Below are 17,450 nucleotides of genomic sequence, written 5' to 3'. Positions count from 1 at the left end.
AGCTATTGTATAGTAACATAGAGATGGGGGTTCACCATCTTTAGGTAAATGTATTTAAATTTCTAAATGTTAAAAGAAACTTTTAATCAAATGTTTTCTGTTTAAAACTGCTCTTTAATTTGAACTGATGTTTGATTCTCTGGTTTTTAACACCGAATGGTCTACATAAAATTCTTCTATTTCAGATATTGTTCCTTGCCTACCTTCTTCAATTGACTCTTCAAAATGTAATTAATTTGATGCAGTGCTCTGAAATGCAAAAGAAAATTGTGTATCATATACTGTTCATACTGGTTTTTAAAGTATCTGAAGACTTAGCGGCAGATCCGTTTATAGCTTTTTTTGGTTAACCAAAGCATGACTTAGCTTTACGACTGCTTCTCAGCCAACACCAGTACGACGGCCTGTGTCAAATGAGTTTTGCTGCTTCAATCTTAAATGGCAAGTTGCTCTAAAATTAAAGACTGAAAATGTCATAAAACTTAAAACGGGCAGAGGGGTTCAAAGTGGAAAAGCGCACCTTCCATCTAGCAGGATAAGCCAAGATGAAATGAACCTTTCTGTCCTTCGGTGTCCTTTCAGCACTGAAATGCCCAGGATAGCTGTTGGGAAGAGCCAGGCGGGGGGAACCTCCTAGTTAGCCAAAAGTCACTTTTCTGAACTTCATGTAACAAATTGACAAACTCTGTGCAAATTCCCCTCCCCATAGTACTTTACCTGCTACTAACGATCAGCAGTAACTGTTCTGAGCTTGTCTCGGGTGACTTTTTTTTTCAAAGAAACTTCCTTTTCTCCATCCCTCAGTAGCTGAAGTGGAGCTGAGACTGCAGGGAAGTGCAGGGAGTAGGACTCTCTTAAGTTAGAATAAAGTGGCCTCGTAAGAGGCTTGTCTACTGTGAAGAGGTACATCTGCTTCCTGCCTCTCAAAATTGAGACAAAAGCAGGCTCCACAACAACTACAGCAGCAAAACAAAAACCTAAACTGAGTTGATGTGTGGTTACTGCCTTCCCCAGGGCCATCTGCAGTGGCCTGCTCCAGGGGAGGTGCTGTCGAGCGTCAGACCTGCAGCTCTTTCTTTAGGTGCCAATTTACAGCTCCCTGTGCCTGTGCTGAGACCTGTATTGCTGGGTGAGGAACTGAGGCAGCTGTGAGGCAGTGCAAGCACTGTGGTGTTCTCCTTGCACAGGGAAGCGTTCCTGTTCACTTGGCTTATGCTGCTAGCTCAGGTTCTGCTGAACAACTGCGCAGCGTCGCTGTGTTCAGCGAGAACTTTCCTTCATCTCTACTTGCTGAGGCCTCAGCCAGTAGATAGGCTGCCCTGTTTCTAGTCGCTTCAGCTGGCTTCTGTCAGGAAAAGCAATAAACCCTTGATTTGGCATTCTGTGCTTGAACTAGTTAAGTATCCTTAAAAGCAAGGCTTTGGCTGAATGTTCTTTCTGGCAGCATCAAGTTTGAAGTAAATGAAGCAGAGCAGTCTAGTTGCTTTTCTTGGAGCCAGCTGGAGTACTTGAGGGAAGCTGGGATACAGGTACCTTCCTTCCCAGTGAATGAAGTGGGTCACGCTGACCTTACCTTACACACACACACAAAAAGACCCATTGTCAAAGTTGGATTTTGAACCTTCCTACCAATATGCTGCTGTTCAATCTGGTTTTATTACTGTTATTGACCCAATCTTACCAGCTCTTCAGCTGCCTCTTTTTTTTTTTTCTCCTCTTTCTGATCTGTCCTTTCTGGCTTCTTAAGACCACAAGAAACAAATTGCCCCATTTGCCCGTTCGTGTTATGTTTGGTGTGGAGGTGGAACCGGAAGCCTTGAGCAGTACGGTTCTCCAAAGGAGCGCACAACCCCCAGGCGTTGGGGTTGCTTTGCCTGCTGTGCACAAGCCCGCAGGTGCCACCCTGCCAGCAGCTGAACAGTGCTTGGCCCCTCCTTGCTGCTTATGGCTGCAACTGGAAGTTGTTGGACACCATGCAGGTGTCATCTTCTACCCTTGCTGTTGGAATACAATTATTTATAGACTTAGTTTTCTTAAAATTAGAAACTCTTTCCTTTGCCTGCGAGGCTCTTGGGACATCTTGTGGTTCAGGCGAGAGACACAGTGGGCACTTGATTTGCAAAGGGCCCTTTGTGAGTCACATCAGTTTTGCCTGAAGTTTTAACTTGAGAGAAGACACACCTCTCCTCATGTTTTGGATTCCCTCAACCCTAAGAATGTGCCCTTTAAGCAACAGATGGCTTTTCACCACTTGTGGGATAGAGAAGTGATAGTACCTGGAACGATTAAGAAAATGTTAGGATATCTGAAGTGAACCTCCCTTGGGGTGCAGTACTTCAGTGACTAATACCAGATGAAGGGCTCTGTCTAGTGACCACTTGCCTGTAGCGCTGCTGAAGGCCCTAAATGCACTAAAAAAAAGGTGCTATAAAAACCATAAGGGAGCTGTTAGAGGTGGATATTGTTTGTGAAAAGAGTTTGAAGTGATGCGAACTAAACTGATGCACAGGAGCAACTGTTAAAAGCAGCTTTAATAAAATTTGTAGTGATTCAGAAAAACAAAAGATCTTTCTTACACCACTGAAGGTTTCTGGTAGCAGATTAAACCAAAGTGCCTTTTAGGGAAAGATGCTACTTGAAGCTAAGGATGTATTTCAGGACTTTATATCTAAAAACACATAACATTACACCACCATTGCCATTTCACCACAGCCTCTCACAGGGAAGAGGGGCTGAACAGAAAAGGGTAAGATGATCTCTACAGACTGCACTCCCCCAGAAGAAGTATATTACAGTAGTTTCTTGGAGAATACACTCCCCAGGAAGAAAAAAAAATATATATATTACATAAAGTATTCTCACATATTAAGTTTTGCATTTTGAAGGTAGGACAGAATATCCCATTGCAAAAAAAAAAAAGGCCAACTGTACACATCCGTTTCATCCTTAGCTACGGAGGGTGGCTAATCGCGACTGCATTGCTTCAATGTCTTCCTCCTCGTCAACAGCAGCGGCCGCTCCCATAGGTTCAGGCTCTGGAAGAGCATCTGTGACTTTACTAGGCGCTTTACCCAAGGCCCCTGCAAACAACAAACAGGCCCGTTAGCATGCATTAGGTCTTCATTTAATAATGAGCAGCTTTCAGGTAGAGATATTTAAAATAATTCAACCCAACACTTCTGGCAGAGGTCCCACAGAAGAGCTGTTTGACTCGCTCAGCCCTGGGCCGTTGGCTGATGCAGCAGCCCTGACCTGCCAGCCCCTCTGGAGGAGCAGCTCCCCCCAGCAGTGCTGCTTGTCACTCCCACTGCCCACCCGGCAGGAAGGGAGCTGCTCCCCACCGGGAAACGGGATGGAAAAAAGCAAAACAAGAGAGGGCAACAAGCCAGCGGCAGGCACAAGGTAACAGCAGGCAGGAGCTGGGGAACTGCGCTTTCTGTGTTCCAGCTGAACACAGCTCCGGTACTTATATCTGTCATACCACGTCACAAGAAGTTCAGGTAAGAAGCATTCTAAGCACTAAGTCAAATAACTAAAACAGTAGATCATTACTTCATGAGCTGTAAGGCAGAAGTTGGGGGTTTGGGTTGGGTTTTGGTGGGGGAAAAAGAAAACAAACAAAAAAAACGCCTAACGACATTTTACAGCCAGGAATCACAACATAGCCTAAGACTCAACGCAGCTGAGTTTATTTCCTGGCTTCATTAATAATAGTATATTTAATCAATCATATAAATTTCACCTTGTTAAGAGGATCCACTGTACAAACACTGATCCGTTAAAGCCTCAAGTAGAGCACTGCAGCAACGTCAGCTGATAGTATTACTCACGCTTTACCAAACCCCACTGGCCTTCTCAGCCAGCACTCCCTGAGAAACCAGTTTGTCAGAGCACTCTGCCTTTGCAAAGGCAAAGAAGCCACTGGGAGGGCACAGGCAAGTCAGAATAGATGAAGGTTTAAATTGCTGCGTGTTATCAAACAGAGTGGGGCACAGCTCCACTCTCGGCAAACACACACAAACTCACCGGCTGTGATTTCAAAAAGGATTTTGTCAATTTCCATCTCTGCTTCCTCTTCCATTTCCTCCTGATCCTCCAGGCTTTCAAAGGTGTCCTCCAGCATTTCCTCTATAATACCAGCCTAGTAGAAAACGAAAAGGCAGCACGTGATGCCCTTGGAAACAGCAGAGCAAGAGGACACACTTCTACTTTCAAGATCAGGTTACGCCTATCCAGGCATTTAAAAACTGCTTAACAAAGCTTGATCCTCAAGCTTTCCGGATCAAGGCTGTCCTGTTGCATGAGGGTTGGCCAACAGGCTTGCCTACAGCGTAAGCACGTATCCATACAACCGGCGCACAGGAAAAGCTGTAATAAAACTGAGGATTAAACACACGTGTTCTCACTTAGAAACCCTCAAGCTATTATTCCTTGTTGTTGCATGTCTAAACACCAACAACCCAGCTTGCTCCAAGCATGTGAAATACAACTGCAAACTTCAGTCATGAAGCATAAATTGTGTATAACGTGCTTAAAATTAGTGTTTGACATAGGTTCCCATTTTCTATCTGCGTTTGAAAACGTTCCTCTGCAGGGCCTACAATCTAGGTATGGCCAAATTGTTCTGGTGCACAATGGTAAAATAATATTAAGAAATAAGCTGATTCGAACTAAACAGGCTATGGTTAAGAGGGAGACAAAAACCAAAACAACTTTGGTAGTTGAAAAGAAAATAACCATGATAGAGAAGTAGTATACTTTAAAAATCAGAGCACTGTCATCAGACGGAGACACTAAGCTTAAATGTTTTAAACCCCGTATCGGACTAGCTAACTTTCAGCTTCCCACTCCACAATGGTGTGGTGGGTCTTTCTTAACGAACATTTTCATCCCTGAAAGCAGGAAATTTCAGTCTCCCCCAGAACAGACAGAAGCTTGGGGATACGGGCAGTCACTGGGCACAGTGACTCAACCTGAGCAGCAGTGACTCAACACATCCTCAACCTGAGCAGCTTTTTTTGGCTTCAAGCTTTACACCAAACGTGTTGCAGATATCACCGAGTCTGCGTTTTCCCCACATACAGTAACTTGCTAGAAAGTCCCCAGCTATTAATGTGGTACTTTAACTTCTGTTTGCTAGAGCTCACACAAGCCCCCGACAAAGGGGCCACCTAGGCAGTTGCACAGCCCACTAATGACCACCTCTTGTTCACCCAAGTCTTATTTATGTTCTAGATCTTACCTTCATCATCTCTTTGGACAACTCCCTCATCGTTGCTTGGATTTCAGGGATTTTTACTAGATTTTGCATAGCTTTCATAACTTCTGTGCTCTTCTGCAATGAACCTGCTACTCTCAGGACAGCTGTGAAGGAGAGGCATAGAAAAGCTTGAACGATCATTGCACCACCGAAAGCAGAGAAATTATATCCTCCCTACATGGATAGAAATTTGTTTGCATTTAGGCAATTTAATTAGAAAAAGAAATGGGCATCCTGCTTCTTCATTCTTATCTACCTTCCTGGAAAAGCTCAACTCCTACCAACATCAGAAAAAGTAAGTTTCTAGCAAAGATACCAGTCCCGTATGATTTGCTGGAGCAACCCAGATCGCCTGCAGAGAGATTTCAACCCACTTTCATAAAAGAGAGATCCCTGAGGAGCACCTGCCTGTGTCCCTCAGCAGCCAGAGGTCTGGCTGAGGGTTTCACCAGCGGAGCTACAGTCCAGCTCCACGCCTGACTGGTGACCAAACTAGTGACCTTCTGCCCGATACTGGGTAGTGGAAACTAACTCTGGCAGAAGTTCTAGTGCAACAGTTTCACAGCAAACAGTAAGCTAGAAAATTAATACTGAAGCAGATAAGCTGGAAATAAGTGTAGTTCAAACTGAATTTAACAATACTCTTTCCAGAGGCTACTCTCATAATATAGCTTAAAAGCTCTTCTCACATACGTTGATATACCAAGACCAAAATGCAATAATTAAGAGTACTCTGAGGTTCTTGAATTGTGCCATCCAGCCTCGCAGGTTCCTAGTCATGGAGAACTTACCTGTCTGCATATAAAACGGTCACTCCTTAATGAAGCAAAATGAAGGTACAGCATATATTATTTTTCATTTTAATACTTCATTTTTTAAAGAACATTACATTTGTAATGTTAACAAACTAACAGAAACCTTGCCTTTAGCGGTCATTTCCCAAAATGAAGCAAGTTAATACAAACCCCAGACTGAATTCTAGATTCCTTCCTATTGCCTGGGTCAGTGTATCAGAACATTCCCGCTGGTAGCGGTAATAAGGAGTTTTTCCTGTTAAAGGACACCGCAAGCTGCAAGGATGGCCCCTGCTTCCCTTTTCTGAATGAGGTACATGGGGAGCCACATTCGACGTAGCGTAAGATCACATGTAAGGTTCACATTGCAACTCCTGATTTATCACTCATCTAGTGTTAAAATCTACTAGCAACTAGCTTGGATAATGCTGGGCTGGGGGGAAATACTTGGACATTTCAGTAGCATGTTAACATCCACCAAGTCTTTCCCTGTCTTTAATGCTTTCTGCTCTGCTCTTGTTATAGGCTAAAACGCTGTAAGGTATGAAAAACACCGCAGGAAATCTATTACAACAGATTTCTGATGTGGGTAAGGAATGAGGGAAATATGCTGGTACTGGGGGAGCACAGTAGGGTTTACAGAGAGCTAGGTATTAAGGCTCAGGGCAAATCAATTAATCCACATCAAGGAAACCAAACACTACCCCCCAACTCCATTTAGGACTTAGTAAGTGTCCTTGCTAGAGAAACAGTAATTTACAAGATGAAGGGAATTCTACTGAAGGAAATAAACCTCACATTACAGATCCTGTCAAAATCAGTAACAGCAACAGGCTCCACAAGGATACAGGGATATTAGGCATACATTCAAACTGTTTAGGAATGCACACTAAAAATGTGCCCTCAGTTACTGGAAGAGAATTTGATCTCTTCGAAATACTGATCCAGACAGGACAGTGGGGAAAGAGTCTACATAACATCCTGCAGACTGAAGGGGGTTATTGCCTATAGGGATACAAGACTCAGCATGGGATGCGAGGCAAAAATTTTTTGAACCGAGAAAAACTTATTATGGAATCTTTTAAGGGGATTGCCGGAATGTGACTGAACATCAGAAACTTTTTACTGGACGTTTAGGGGAAGGACAAAGCTGGAGAAAGGGAGGTATCAAGATGGACCAGGGAAGACACAAACTTTAGGGGCCTACAAGTCCAGGTACCAGCAGCTCAGGCAGAGGAGGAGATCTGGAGCCAGTTACCGGATTGGTGGCCAGCTTAGACCGAGTGTCTGAGAGCAGCTACTGGAACAACACATATATTGTGCATATATATATATATTCTACTAGTGGACCTCAGTCCTAATCAGCTGAAGAGGAAGACCAGGATTGAGCTGTCAGTGCTGTTCACATTTGTGTGAAAGCTGCATGTGTTCACACGCGTGCTGGTAAATGGACTGCTGTGAGCATGTGTGAGTGCATGTGCCTACTGGGAATAGGTGCTCAGCCTGGCTGGATGTGGGGATATGGAACTGCAGCAGCCGCACACCTCTGGGCCTGCTACGGGAGGTATTTCCCTGGGGTCCTGAAGCCCACTGGAATCGGCTGCCTTTCACAAAGAGTACCACTGCTTACAAATCCAAGCTCTGCCTGCATTTGGCCTTGGTTCTGAAAACGGAAACTCAGACCTCACCTCTAAAGCTAGAAGAGTCATTGTACTTGGGCTCAGAAGAAGTTCTTACCAAGCTGGTTCTTCATCCCCATGAGAACAGAGTTCATGTGAGCTTTGGATGCATAGAGTTTGCTTACAGCCTTTCGAGAGCGGATCAGTTCCTTCGCCAAGATCACACACACATCTTTCTGACCCTTTTTGGCAGCATCCTTTATTGACCGCTTCACCTTCTCCTCTTCTCTCTGGATATCTGGTGTACAGAAAAACACAGCAAATAGCAACAAACTGCTAAGGATTTGGAAGAGAAACCAGTCATTTGTTGGGGTGTATTTTCAGTGCAAAGAATTGTTTCTGCTTGATTTCAGATCCCCTCTGTTACTCAAAGACCCTGTTCTAAGCTGATTTATACGTTAGCTGATTAATTCAATTAAATATTAGTAGGAAAATTCTTATTACTAAACATCCAGCTCTAATTTCCTTTGCAGTTAAGAGTACTGTAAAGAACCGTCCAGGAATATCACTGCATGAAACTGAGCTGACCAAGATGAATTCTCAAGAAGCAAAGAAGGTCCAGTAAGAACAAAGCACGCTGCGACGACTACCTGACTTACAACTTCAGAATAACTTCCTGACTATTAAATTGGCCTGATATAGATATATAAATATATACACACAGTTTAAGATTACTGTACTGATTTGCTGTTTACAAGATTGCCTCTTACATGTTCATCACCAGCTAGCCCCACTTCACCAGGAAGGAACAAAAGTTGTCACAAGGAGTTTAAAACTAGTTGCCTCAGAAGACAGACAGGCTTTTCACTAGCAAATATACTTACCTGTCAGACCACATTCAAAGCTTAACCCATATGCCCACCTTCAAGTGAATTTGAGGGCTGTTGTAGACAAAATTGTCCTCACTGTTTCTAAATCCCTGATATGTGTTTTTCTGAAAAAAATACATTCAGAAGGATTGTAGAAGGCTGATCTCACAGAGGCTAGAACGTTTTGAATATACACTACCTTAAAAAAAAAAAAAACCAGCTTAAGCACTTACATAGTGTATTTGTAACGGTATGTCCACAACTTTTAAGAGTTACTTAGAACCACAGATTTATTAATTACTGTCAAAAAGAAGCCTTCATCCTTGCAGATAGACTTAATTATTCCCCCCATCAGGCACAACTCATTGAGCCTCAACTGGATACCCAGCCAAGTCTATACTTGTACTTAAGGAGTTAAGGTCTTGAGTTTATACTGCTCATAATTCAACACACATGCATTAGGTGTTTGTATAAACTGGCACACTCAAATTATAAGCTGGCTGGCGCCAAAGCTATGGATAATTTATCAGTGAAGACTAGTATGCTGCTAAATCGTTAGATGTAACTTAAAACAGCCTGTTCAAAGTCTCCTGAATCCAGCTTCATTCAAGAGCTTTTTATAAGAGCATGCTGGAGCAGGAATACTGAACTGAGCCTGTACAAAACGAGCACCAAATAGCTGGATTTGAAATACTATACACTAAATAGGCTTTCTTAAATAACGTAGGTTTCTCTAGCAAATCTGGGGTAACTGTTCACATGTCTGCCTTGCCAGATAATGCTGGCTGTGTACAGGAGAAGCCAGGTACCTCAAAAAGCTCGGAGTAAGAAACATAGGAACAAGCAGGGGCTGTATCAACCCCTTTCCTTTTCCAGACTCAGCAATAAATTAGCCACTGATGAAATGTGGCTCTAAGTCAGCCTGTTAAAAAAAATATCCTAAAGTAAATAAAAAATTCAGATTGTAAGGGTTAGGCTCACCTTCCTGCAAAGAGCTGAAGGAAATGACCACAAGAACAATTTTTTCTAGCAAAGGCTTTGTTCAAATTTGGTTTTGTTTGAGCCTTCTTCATTTATACCAGAGAGAAGTTACACACAGGCAAGAATCAGAAGTTGCCCTTTTATAAAACAAAGGCATCAATGCACACTTTTTGGCACAGGCCAACTTGGAGACTTCAACACAGCTTCTCACGTGGGAGTTAATGGACCCTGTACTCAAGATGAGTCATTCTCTCAGTATCATTCAATGGCATCTTTATCCTAAAGGACTGGCAGAAATCTGTAAGATCGTAACCAGAAAAACATACTCCTTGCTGCTTCCCCACTATTATATGCAGAAATGTCACAAGCTTGAAGACATTTTATGTCAGACACGGGAGTGAGCCGAGACCCAGCATATCAGAACAGGTAATAAACGGATGAAGTGCTCCAGCAAAAAACAGAAAGCACTAGGACTACTCCAGCAGTACTGAAGAATTACGACATTCACTCTGTCAGGCTAAAAACAACCACAAGTATTGTGTTACTACATCCAAACTAGGGTAGTGGGGCCCCGTACTTGAGTGAATGCTTTCACTTGCATGACAAACTGCTGAATGCGAGATTAGTGGCACAAATATGCAAGAACAGTCAACTCCATCTTTGAAGGTCAACGCCAGCTATGCACCGCTAGTGAGCCAAAGTCACTACACCAGTCCCTTTGCAGCACTACCAAGCACAACAGAGGCACAAAGCCCAGTCCAAAGGGCCTGCGAGAGGGACTTGCAAGGTCAGTAAAGCACAAAGTTACCATAGTACTCCAACTATATTAACTCAAAAAATTCAATTCTGAAGTGACAAGGACACCTTTCATCACTTCGAACCTTCCACACCCTCAAAAGCAACCTACACCAAACAAAGACCACGGCAACAGCAAGAGCACAACAGATGGATCGAAACAGCGTGTTGCTATATTAGTAACTGCGCTGACTGGGCAAGCCAAGTGTTCGAGTGATCCAAGCCCACTCAGTTCATCCCAAGTGGATATGAGTGTTGCTGTATCAAAACACATCTAGCATAGCCTTCCCAGGGAAACTAAGACAGGTTGCAGCTCAGCATCCTTAATCAAAGATTGCGGCGATTTCCTGTGTAAATCCCAATTGAAATGATAAAGCAGGGCAGAATCCAGCGGGTAATTTTTGAGAAAACCTTTAGTGGCATGTGGCTGTCATCTTGCAGCAGCCTGCTAGCCTGGTAAGTGTCCAGCAGAACCACATACTTCCACAGATGACACTTGGTAAGACGTGAAATCCTAGCACAATATGGGCATTACAAAGATAGTCTGTACTTTATTTTAATGGCAGTTATCAGAGTAGCAGATGGTTGGTGGTTAGTCTAAGCTCTTACGTGCTGAACTGTATTTCTTTGAATGTAACATTCTGAAATACATATACAGACATGTTTAGAGGTGTTACAATAATTACATTTACATCCACATCAAAATATCAGATTACCACATAACCCAGTATCTATATAGGCCATTAGAAGTATTATGGCGTGCATAAAGTTGAGAGAAAACCAAAATGTCAAGAAACCATCAATACTGAACACGTGGGTAGTTTGCTCCCATGGAAGATGCGACCTCCAAAACATACTTCGATAACAAGATCACCCACGTTTCAGTTGCTCTGTCCCCAATACAGGGCACAGAGTGCCTTGGAGAATGCAAAACAAATCACAAGCATAATGAACATCGCTGTACATCTGTCTTCCTGGAAGAGGCATAAACCCTGTCCTCATTTTACAGATGAGGACAAAGACAGACTTCGTACTGCACGAGCATCTCTCTCCAACCAACTTGTACAAATCTACAGGTGGAAGAATATATGAGCCCTGCCAGTTTACTCCAGAAGTGTGGGGCTGGGGAGGAAAGGGGGAAGGGAGAACGTACTCCCTGAGTCACTCGAAACAGGCATGTACCTAATAACCAGATGCTGACACAAAATATTCTTTACCAGCACACCCCACGGACCAATGCTCAGGGCAGGGTAGAAGACAAAAAGGGCAAAATAGAATCTAGCCCCAAACCTGTTTTCAGATTCTGGGAATGCTGTCAGAAGAGAAAACAAGAAAACAACCTAGCGGCAGTATAATAATAAGCAACTCCTCTGCTTTTCAAGGCCTCTTCAAAAGTGTAACGCCCATAATTTAATAGCAAAACTCCCACTGAGACAAGTATTTTTTTTTCCTCTCTCCTGTTTGCAATTTTTCCAAGCTGACAGCAAGCTACTTTTGTTTAGCATGTGTACTTCATGCCAGTACACACCCATGGAACTTTCTACATTTGGAATAACATACCACACAGATACTATTCATTAAATCAATGTGGGTGAAGTTCTGGATAATACATCTAATTCATCTTACCAAGGGGGATTTAAGAGCATTATATCTTACTGGAAGTGCACAATATTCAGGTTCTTTTGAAAATTTTACTTGAAGAACTTCACAGCAACGTCATTTTGTAACACAGACTCAGTCCAGCCCCAGGATCGCATTCATGTTCCTTTACTGCAAACGCAATAGAGTACTCCAGGTTATTAGGTTTCACAGCCTGCCCCAATTAAAGCAAAAAAAATCTTGAAGGCAGACAGAAAAAGGAAAAACAAAAAATGGGACATAAGTACAAACCTCTGATCTGTCTATCAATCACTCTCATTTCTTTCCTTATCTTCAAGGACCATTCATTGACCTTAAAAAGAGAAAGTGACAGTTACTTGAAATTCCAACTTGAAAACTATGCTTTTATACTTTCATGTGACTTAACCATTTAATATCAAAAGAAGCACTTCAAAATGCACAAGCTTTAAGTTATGAGTCATGTTTAAATATTTCATTATTCAAATAAAAAATCCAACATGACAAAGATACCACCAATTATTGCACTCCTCTTAACATTCAGACCAGAAGTTAAGGAGGATGCGATTTGTGAATCAGAACCGCTCGCTCCTTGGCTAACTTCCCATGTCACAGCAATGTCACTGTGCAGAGAGAACTTCCCGCAGGGGATTTCAACATAAGGTAGAAACTTCGGTACCGGATGACAGCACCAAGACTGCCACTTCTCATTTCAGTCAGAAGGAATGCCAGAAGGTCTCCAAGCCAATCTCCTGCTCAAAGCAGGACCAAGTTCAGATGGGTTGCTCAGGGTCTCGTCCATTGAGTTTTGACACTGTCCGAGGGCAGACACTCCACAGCTGCTCTGGGCTTCTGTTTCAGCACTTAACCACTCCAGTGGTAAAGAACTTTCCTCATATCCAATGCAAAATTCTCCTGTGGCCACCTGTGGCTGTAGCCCCTTTCCTGTCACTGGGCACACCTGAAAAGTACCTGGCTCTGTCTTCACTACAACCCCATTAGAGGCAGTGAAAAGCTTTAGACCCTTGCCCCTTCGCCTTCTCTCCTCCAAGTTAAAACGAGCCCACTTCCCTCAGCTTCTCCTCCTGTGTCATGGGCTCCAGTCCTCCACCATCTTGGTGGTCCTCTGCCACACGGTCCCCAGTTTGTTGATACCCTTCTCGCACTGGGTGCCCAAACTGGGACACTGTTTTGCAGATGTGGCCTCGTTAATGCTAAATGTAGCAGAGTAATTGAACAACCATTTACCTCAACATAATGATTACAGCTTGCTAACGCAGCCCAGTTTGCCCTCATCGCTGCAAAAGCGCACTGCTAACTCATATTTATTATCCAAGGGAAGCCCAAGTCCTTTCCTGCAGAGCTGCTGCCCAGCCAGCCCCAGGCTGCACGTCCCCACGTGTAGGGACGGTCGTCCCACACGCACAACCGTCCCCACGTGTAGGGACGGTCGTCCCACACGCACAACCGTCCCCACGTGTAGGGACGGTCGTCCCACACGCACAACCTTGCGTTGCTCAGTATCATGAGGTTCCTGCTGGCCCGTTCCTCCCGCTTGCTCAGGTCCCTCTACACGGCAGCTCTGCCCTCCAGCTTCCCTTCCCCTCCCTTTGCGGGGGTTCAAACACAGCCACACCCTCTACAGCTTCCCACCTGGGACCTGCCAAGATCTCTCTGTTCCAGCACTCCTGGCTCCCCCAACACAGGGCACTGAAGGAGGTGGGGAGCACCACTTGCCCCCACCACCTCCCTGGAGAAACGGAGACATCAGACAGGCAGCAGCTGCTAGACATCCAGCTGAGAAATGGAAGCACTTGTGGCAAATAGAGAAGCAGAGAGGGGCTGTACAACACCAGAATTAAGAATCAGGAGATAATACTAGCGTATGAACAGAGTGCCAAATACTTGCGGAGCTCTTATGCTACTTTTACTATTAGCAGCACAGATTTTGCGCAGTATCTAAAAAACCACCCTAAGATGACCTCTAGTTCATGGATCCCCTTGCACACTGTACATGTCAGTGCGCAGGCCACTCAAGAAGTCTAGTTGGCTGTATGAATAGTTTCATATGAAAATCACCCTGATTTTTATGTGGTTTTTTTATTCAAATAAAAAGCTTCGTCTACCTGAATAAGCCTTATAACAGAACTGTAAAAACAGCACTCTTCAGTGCACAAGCCCAGCAGAGCAAGACAGATTCTCAAAAGAAACGCTCTCAGTTACGATGAACAAGACCATGTTTTGACTACAGACAACAACCACCATCTGAGTTGCCTAAGCACAAAGTCTGCTGTGAAAAAAACTCAAACCCAAAAGCCCTGCAGAGCTCTGTGCATACACGTTATGGGTGTGCAGAAGTTTTGAAGGGGGTTCAGAAAGCTCCTGTACCTTTTAGTTGAATCCTGTTTTATTACAGAAAAAACCCACAAACTTGCCAGACCGACTGCAGCCTCCCCTCCTGCTGTTCAGGATAGGTCAGAAAAATTTCATGTAGATTCATTCCTCACCCTGATAAGAGGGTAAGAAGGTCCCTCTTTTGAGTATGCCCACAGTAAAGGGAGAGAAGAGGGGGAAGAGATTGAGGTAAAGCATGATTGAACTCTGGCTGGCTAACTGTCATGCCTCAAATGTTACATCTTCTAGAAATTTGCTCTACAAGTTGTATTCTAGGACAAACCAACACTAAGCCTTCATGTACAAGCACAATTGGCAACTGTCAAATGAACTACAGCAGGATTCACAGATTCCATCTCTGTGATGCACAACGCAGCACAAAGACACTATTAAAGCATGACTGGCCGTATGTTGCCATCAATCCTTGCTAACTCTGACAGCAGAAAACTCCCTGATAGCTCATCCCTAATACTGCCCAGGAATAAGCTGCTTCACACGACTGTCCTCATAAAGACAGAGCTGGGTGCTTCTGCATTCCCTGGTCTTCCCGACTCTCATCACCAATTTTGCGTAGAAGAGGAGGAGGAAATCCCACTGACTCTCATCCAGACTACTGCACACTTCTAGTTACATCAGACACTGCAATTTGTTGAGCGGAAAAGAAGTTGTATTGCCGATCTCACACAGGACACCAGGGATACGGCTACAAACCACGGCACAACACGATGCAGAGGTAGTAATGCTGGGAATTTAAGCACTTTGGCCAACTCATCAAGGCTAATTATCCCAAGCACAACTCCATGCTGATGAAGCTATTCTGCTTCCAGTTCTGACATAAAAATAAAACAAAATCACTCTCACAGCACTGCATCACACTGAAGACTAAGCCAACAAAACACTAAGCTGAAATAAACCATTCAGACTACACTGGAGGAAAACCACCTTTATAGCTCAAACAATCCGGACGTGACATAAACTGTATAGTAGACCCCCAGCTTTAGTCAAGCTGAAATGCATCACCAGCTCCTCACAAGGACTGAAGATGTTTGCCTTGTATCATTCATAAATAAACCTGCTCCCATCGACAGATGGCAAGCATACAAACAAACCCAGGGTGACTCACTTGCCATGACAAAAATCTCAACCTCTTCCTATCATCAGCCACCTCCTGCGGTGCTTGGATTGCTCTCTCTAGCCCTACTCAGGGACAGTATCTTGCGTACAGCTGCTGGCAGACACAAGGTAAGTGATGCTTTTTCCCCCACCATCTAGTAAGCAGAAATAACTACTTCTTCCTTCTAAAGCTGCGCAGTTAGATACAAGAGGAAAGAAGTTTCTTACTGTTAATGGGTTTCTCAATATTGTTGTTACAGCCTGTGAAGTCATCATGTCAGCCTGCAACCCAAGAGCATGCTCAAGATGGCAAGATCATCGAATAGCTCAAGTTGGAAGGGACCCACAAGGATCATCAAGTCCAACTCCCTGCAGGGCAGAAGACGACCCAAGTCACTTCTCCCTATGGGTCAGACACGCCAGTTTTCTACTGCTTTTGCAGACTGTTCTGCAAACAGCTTCAAAATGACCCACTGACACGCTGTGTTACTGGAAAAAGCAAGAAGCTTGTCAGTTATGGAAGGCAAAAGAGCAGTCATCAGACATGAAACAAAGAACTTATCAGTGCAGTATAACCACATCGTGTGGGTTAAACAGTTGTCTGTTGCTTTATCCCACCATCGAGAGCAGCAGTCTCCAAACCCCAGTTCTCTGTGGCATCTTCCAACAATGCTCATGAATGGAAGAAACTATAACCAGCCTGCATGGTGCTCCGACAAAGGTGGAGGAGGAAGGGAAAGTACACTATCAAAAGCACATTCCTTATCTAACACTATCACCCAACAAGCAATGACTACAGCCTGCTCCCCTGGGACCTGGCTGCTACAAAGTGGCAGGGAATATCTGTGACACTGCAGCTCTCCTAAGCCTTCAACTTCAGTATCTGTCACCTTCTCCCTGTTGCTTTTTTAGAACCTGGAATGTATTTGATCTTTCCCCCACCAAACAGCAGATTTATTACCAGATTAGTAATGATTTATGAAAGGCAACAGTGAAATCCATCAGTATCTTGATTATTTCATTTCACTGTGATATTAGAAATCTGTGTGTAGAAGCAAAGCTTACACAGTTTGCCTGCAGACTCAAAAAAAGCACCCAAGCCCCAATATTTCCGCTATTCATATTTTTAAGGGTGTTTTTGCAAGAGGAGCTAGAAGCCCCTAACAAAGCTAGAGAGCTAGAAGCTATGGAAGACAGCTAACACCAAGCTAAAAATCCAGGTGCCGCTGATGAAGCCTCCCCAACGCATCGCTCCTTTGGCTACTGCTTCTGTGGCCCCGAGAAGCCCCCTCCCCGCCAAGTCTCTGCGCACCCCCGGGGTGCAGGAGCGCTCTGACAGCGGACTGAGCGCGTTAAAAACCTGCTGCATTTGAGAAGTGAAGTAACCGAGCGCGGGTGCCCCTCAGCCTGAGGGCTCCTCACCTGCTGCTGGGGTTGGGCCGCTCCAGCGACACCCCGGGACAGAGCTCACCGGGGCACCCCGCCCACTCCAAACCCTCCTCCCCCCGGCCGCGGGGGCGCGGGCTCGCCGCTGCCCCTCAGTCCCGGGCCGGGTGCTGTCAGGTGAGGCTCCCGGCGCCGCGGTGCCTCGCCCAGGCCGGCCCCGGCCCCTCCGCAGCCTCCACCCGGCACCACGGCAACGCCTTGCACCTAGGCCGCCGCTCCCGAGCACACGCCCCCGCCGCCTCCCGGCCTCCGCTTAGAGGCAGCACCGCCACGTCCGCCACCAGGGCCTCACCAGCTCCTTGGGCGGCTTCTCGGGGGTCTTCCCGAAGAGGCCCATGGCGGCAGCCGCCTCGCGCCGCCCGGCCCTTCCGGGTTCCCGTCCCCGCCCGCTGTCAGGGGCGGGTGACTCCCACTGCGCATGCGGGGCCGGCCCCGCCCGACCCCTCCCTATCACGCATGCGCACGGCTCCGCCCCGCCGCCACTGCCCATGCGCCGCCGGTGTGGGAGGGGGCTGGTGGTGGCCGAGTAGTCCCGCCCCGCCCCGCCCCGCCCCGCCCCTAC

The 17,450-nt window shown here is 45.2% G+C and overlaps 1 protein-coding gene across 2 annotated transcripts; it reads right to left on the bottom strand.

Moving 5' to 3' along the window:
• Positions 1-2,513: 2,513 nt before the first annotated feature.
• On the bottom strand, positions 2,514-17,255 carry CHMP3 (charged multivesicular body protein 3). 2 transcript variants are annotated; one of them, XM_059817525.1, is made up of 6 exons: positions 17,181-17,255; positions 12,209-12,269; positions 7,792-7,971; positions 5,243-5,364; positions 4,027-4,141; positions 2,514-3,080 (listed from the first exon to the last, which is right to left on the bottom strand). In XM_059817525.1, the coding sequence occupies exons 1-6, from the start codon at positions 17,223-17,225 to the stop codon at positions 2,947-2,949; spliced, it is 657 nt and encodes a 218-aa protein (XP_059673508.1). In that variant the 5' UTR covers positions 17,226-17,255; the 3' UTR covers positions 2,514-2,946. The 2 variants fall into 2 exon arrangements, with proteins under 2 accessions (XP_059673508.1, XP_059673509.1); XM_059817526.1 differs by having other exon boundaries at positions 5,243-5,332; positions 7,859-7,971.
• Positions 17,256-17,450: the final 195 nt, after the last annotated feature.

Source organism: Gavia stellata, chromosome 5, assembly GCF_030936135.1.
Source record: "Gavia stellata isolate bGavSte3 chromosome 5, bGavSte3.hap2, whole genome shotgun sequence".
In the NCBI taxonomy this organism is placed as follows: domain Eukaryota; kingdom Metazoa; phylum Chordata; class Aves; order Gaviiformes; family Gaviidae; genus Gavia; species Gavia stellata.
The sequence above is the reverse complement of the archived record's forward strand: the minus strand, read 5'-3'. Positions and strand labels throughout refer to the sequence as shown.

Coding starts and splice junctions, on each gene's coding strand:
- CHMP3 (XM_059817525.1), bottom strand. CDS start 17,225: ATGGGCCTCTTCGGGAAGACCCCCGAGAAGCCGCCCAAGGAGCTG. Junction 7,972..12,208: donor GATTGATAGACAGATCAGAG/GTTTGTACTTAT, acceptor TCTGTACACCAG/ATATCCAGAGAGAAGAGGAG. Junction 5,365..7,791: donor GGGGATGAAGAACCAGCTTG/GTAAGAACTTCT, acceptor TCTCCTTCACAG/CTGTCCTGAGAGTAGCAGGT.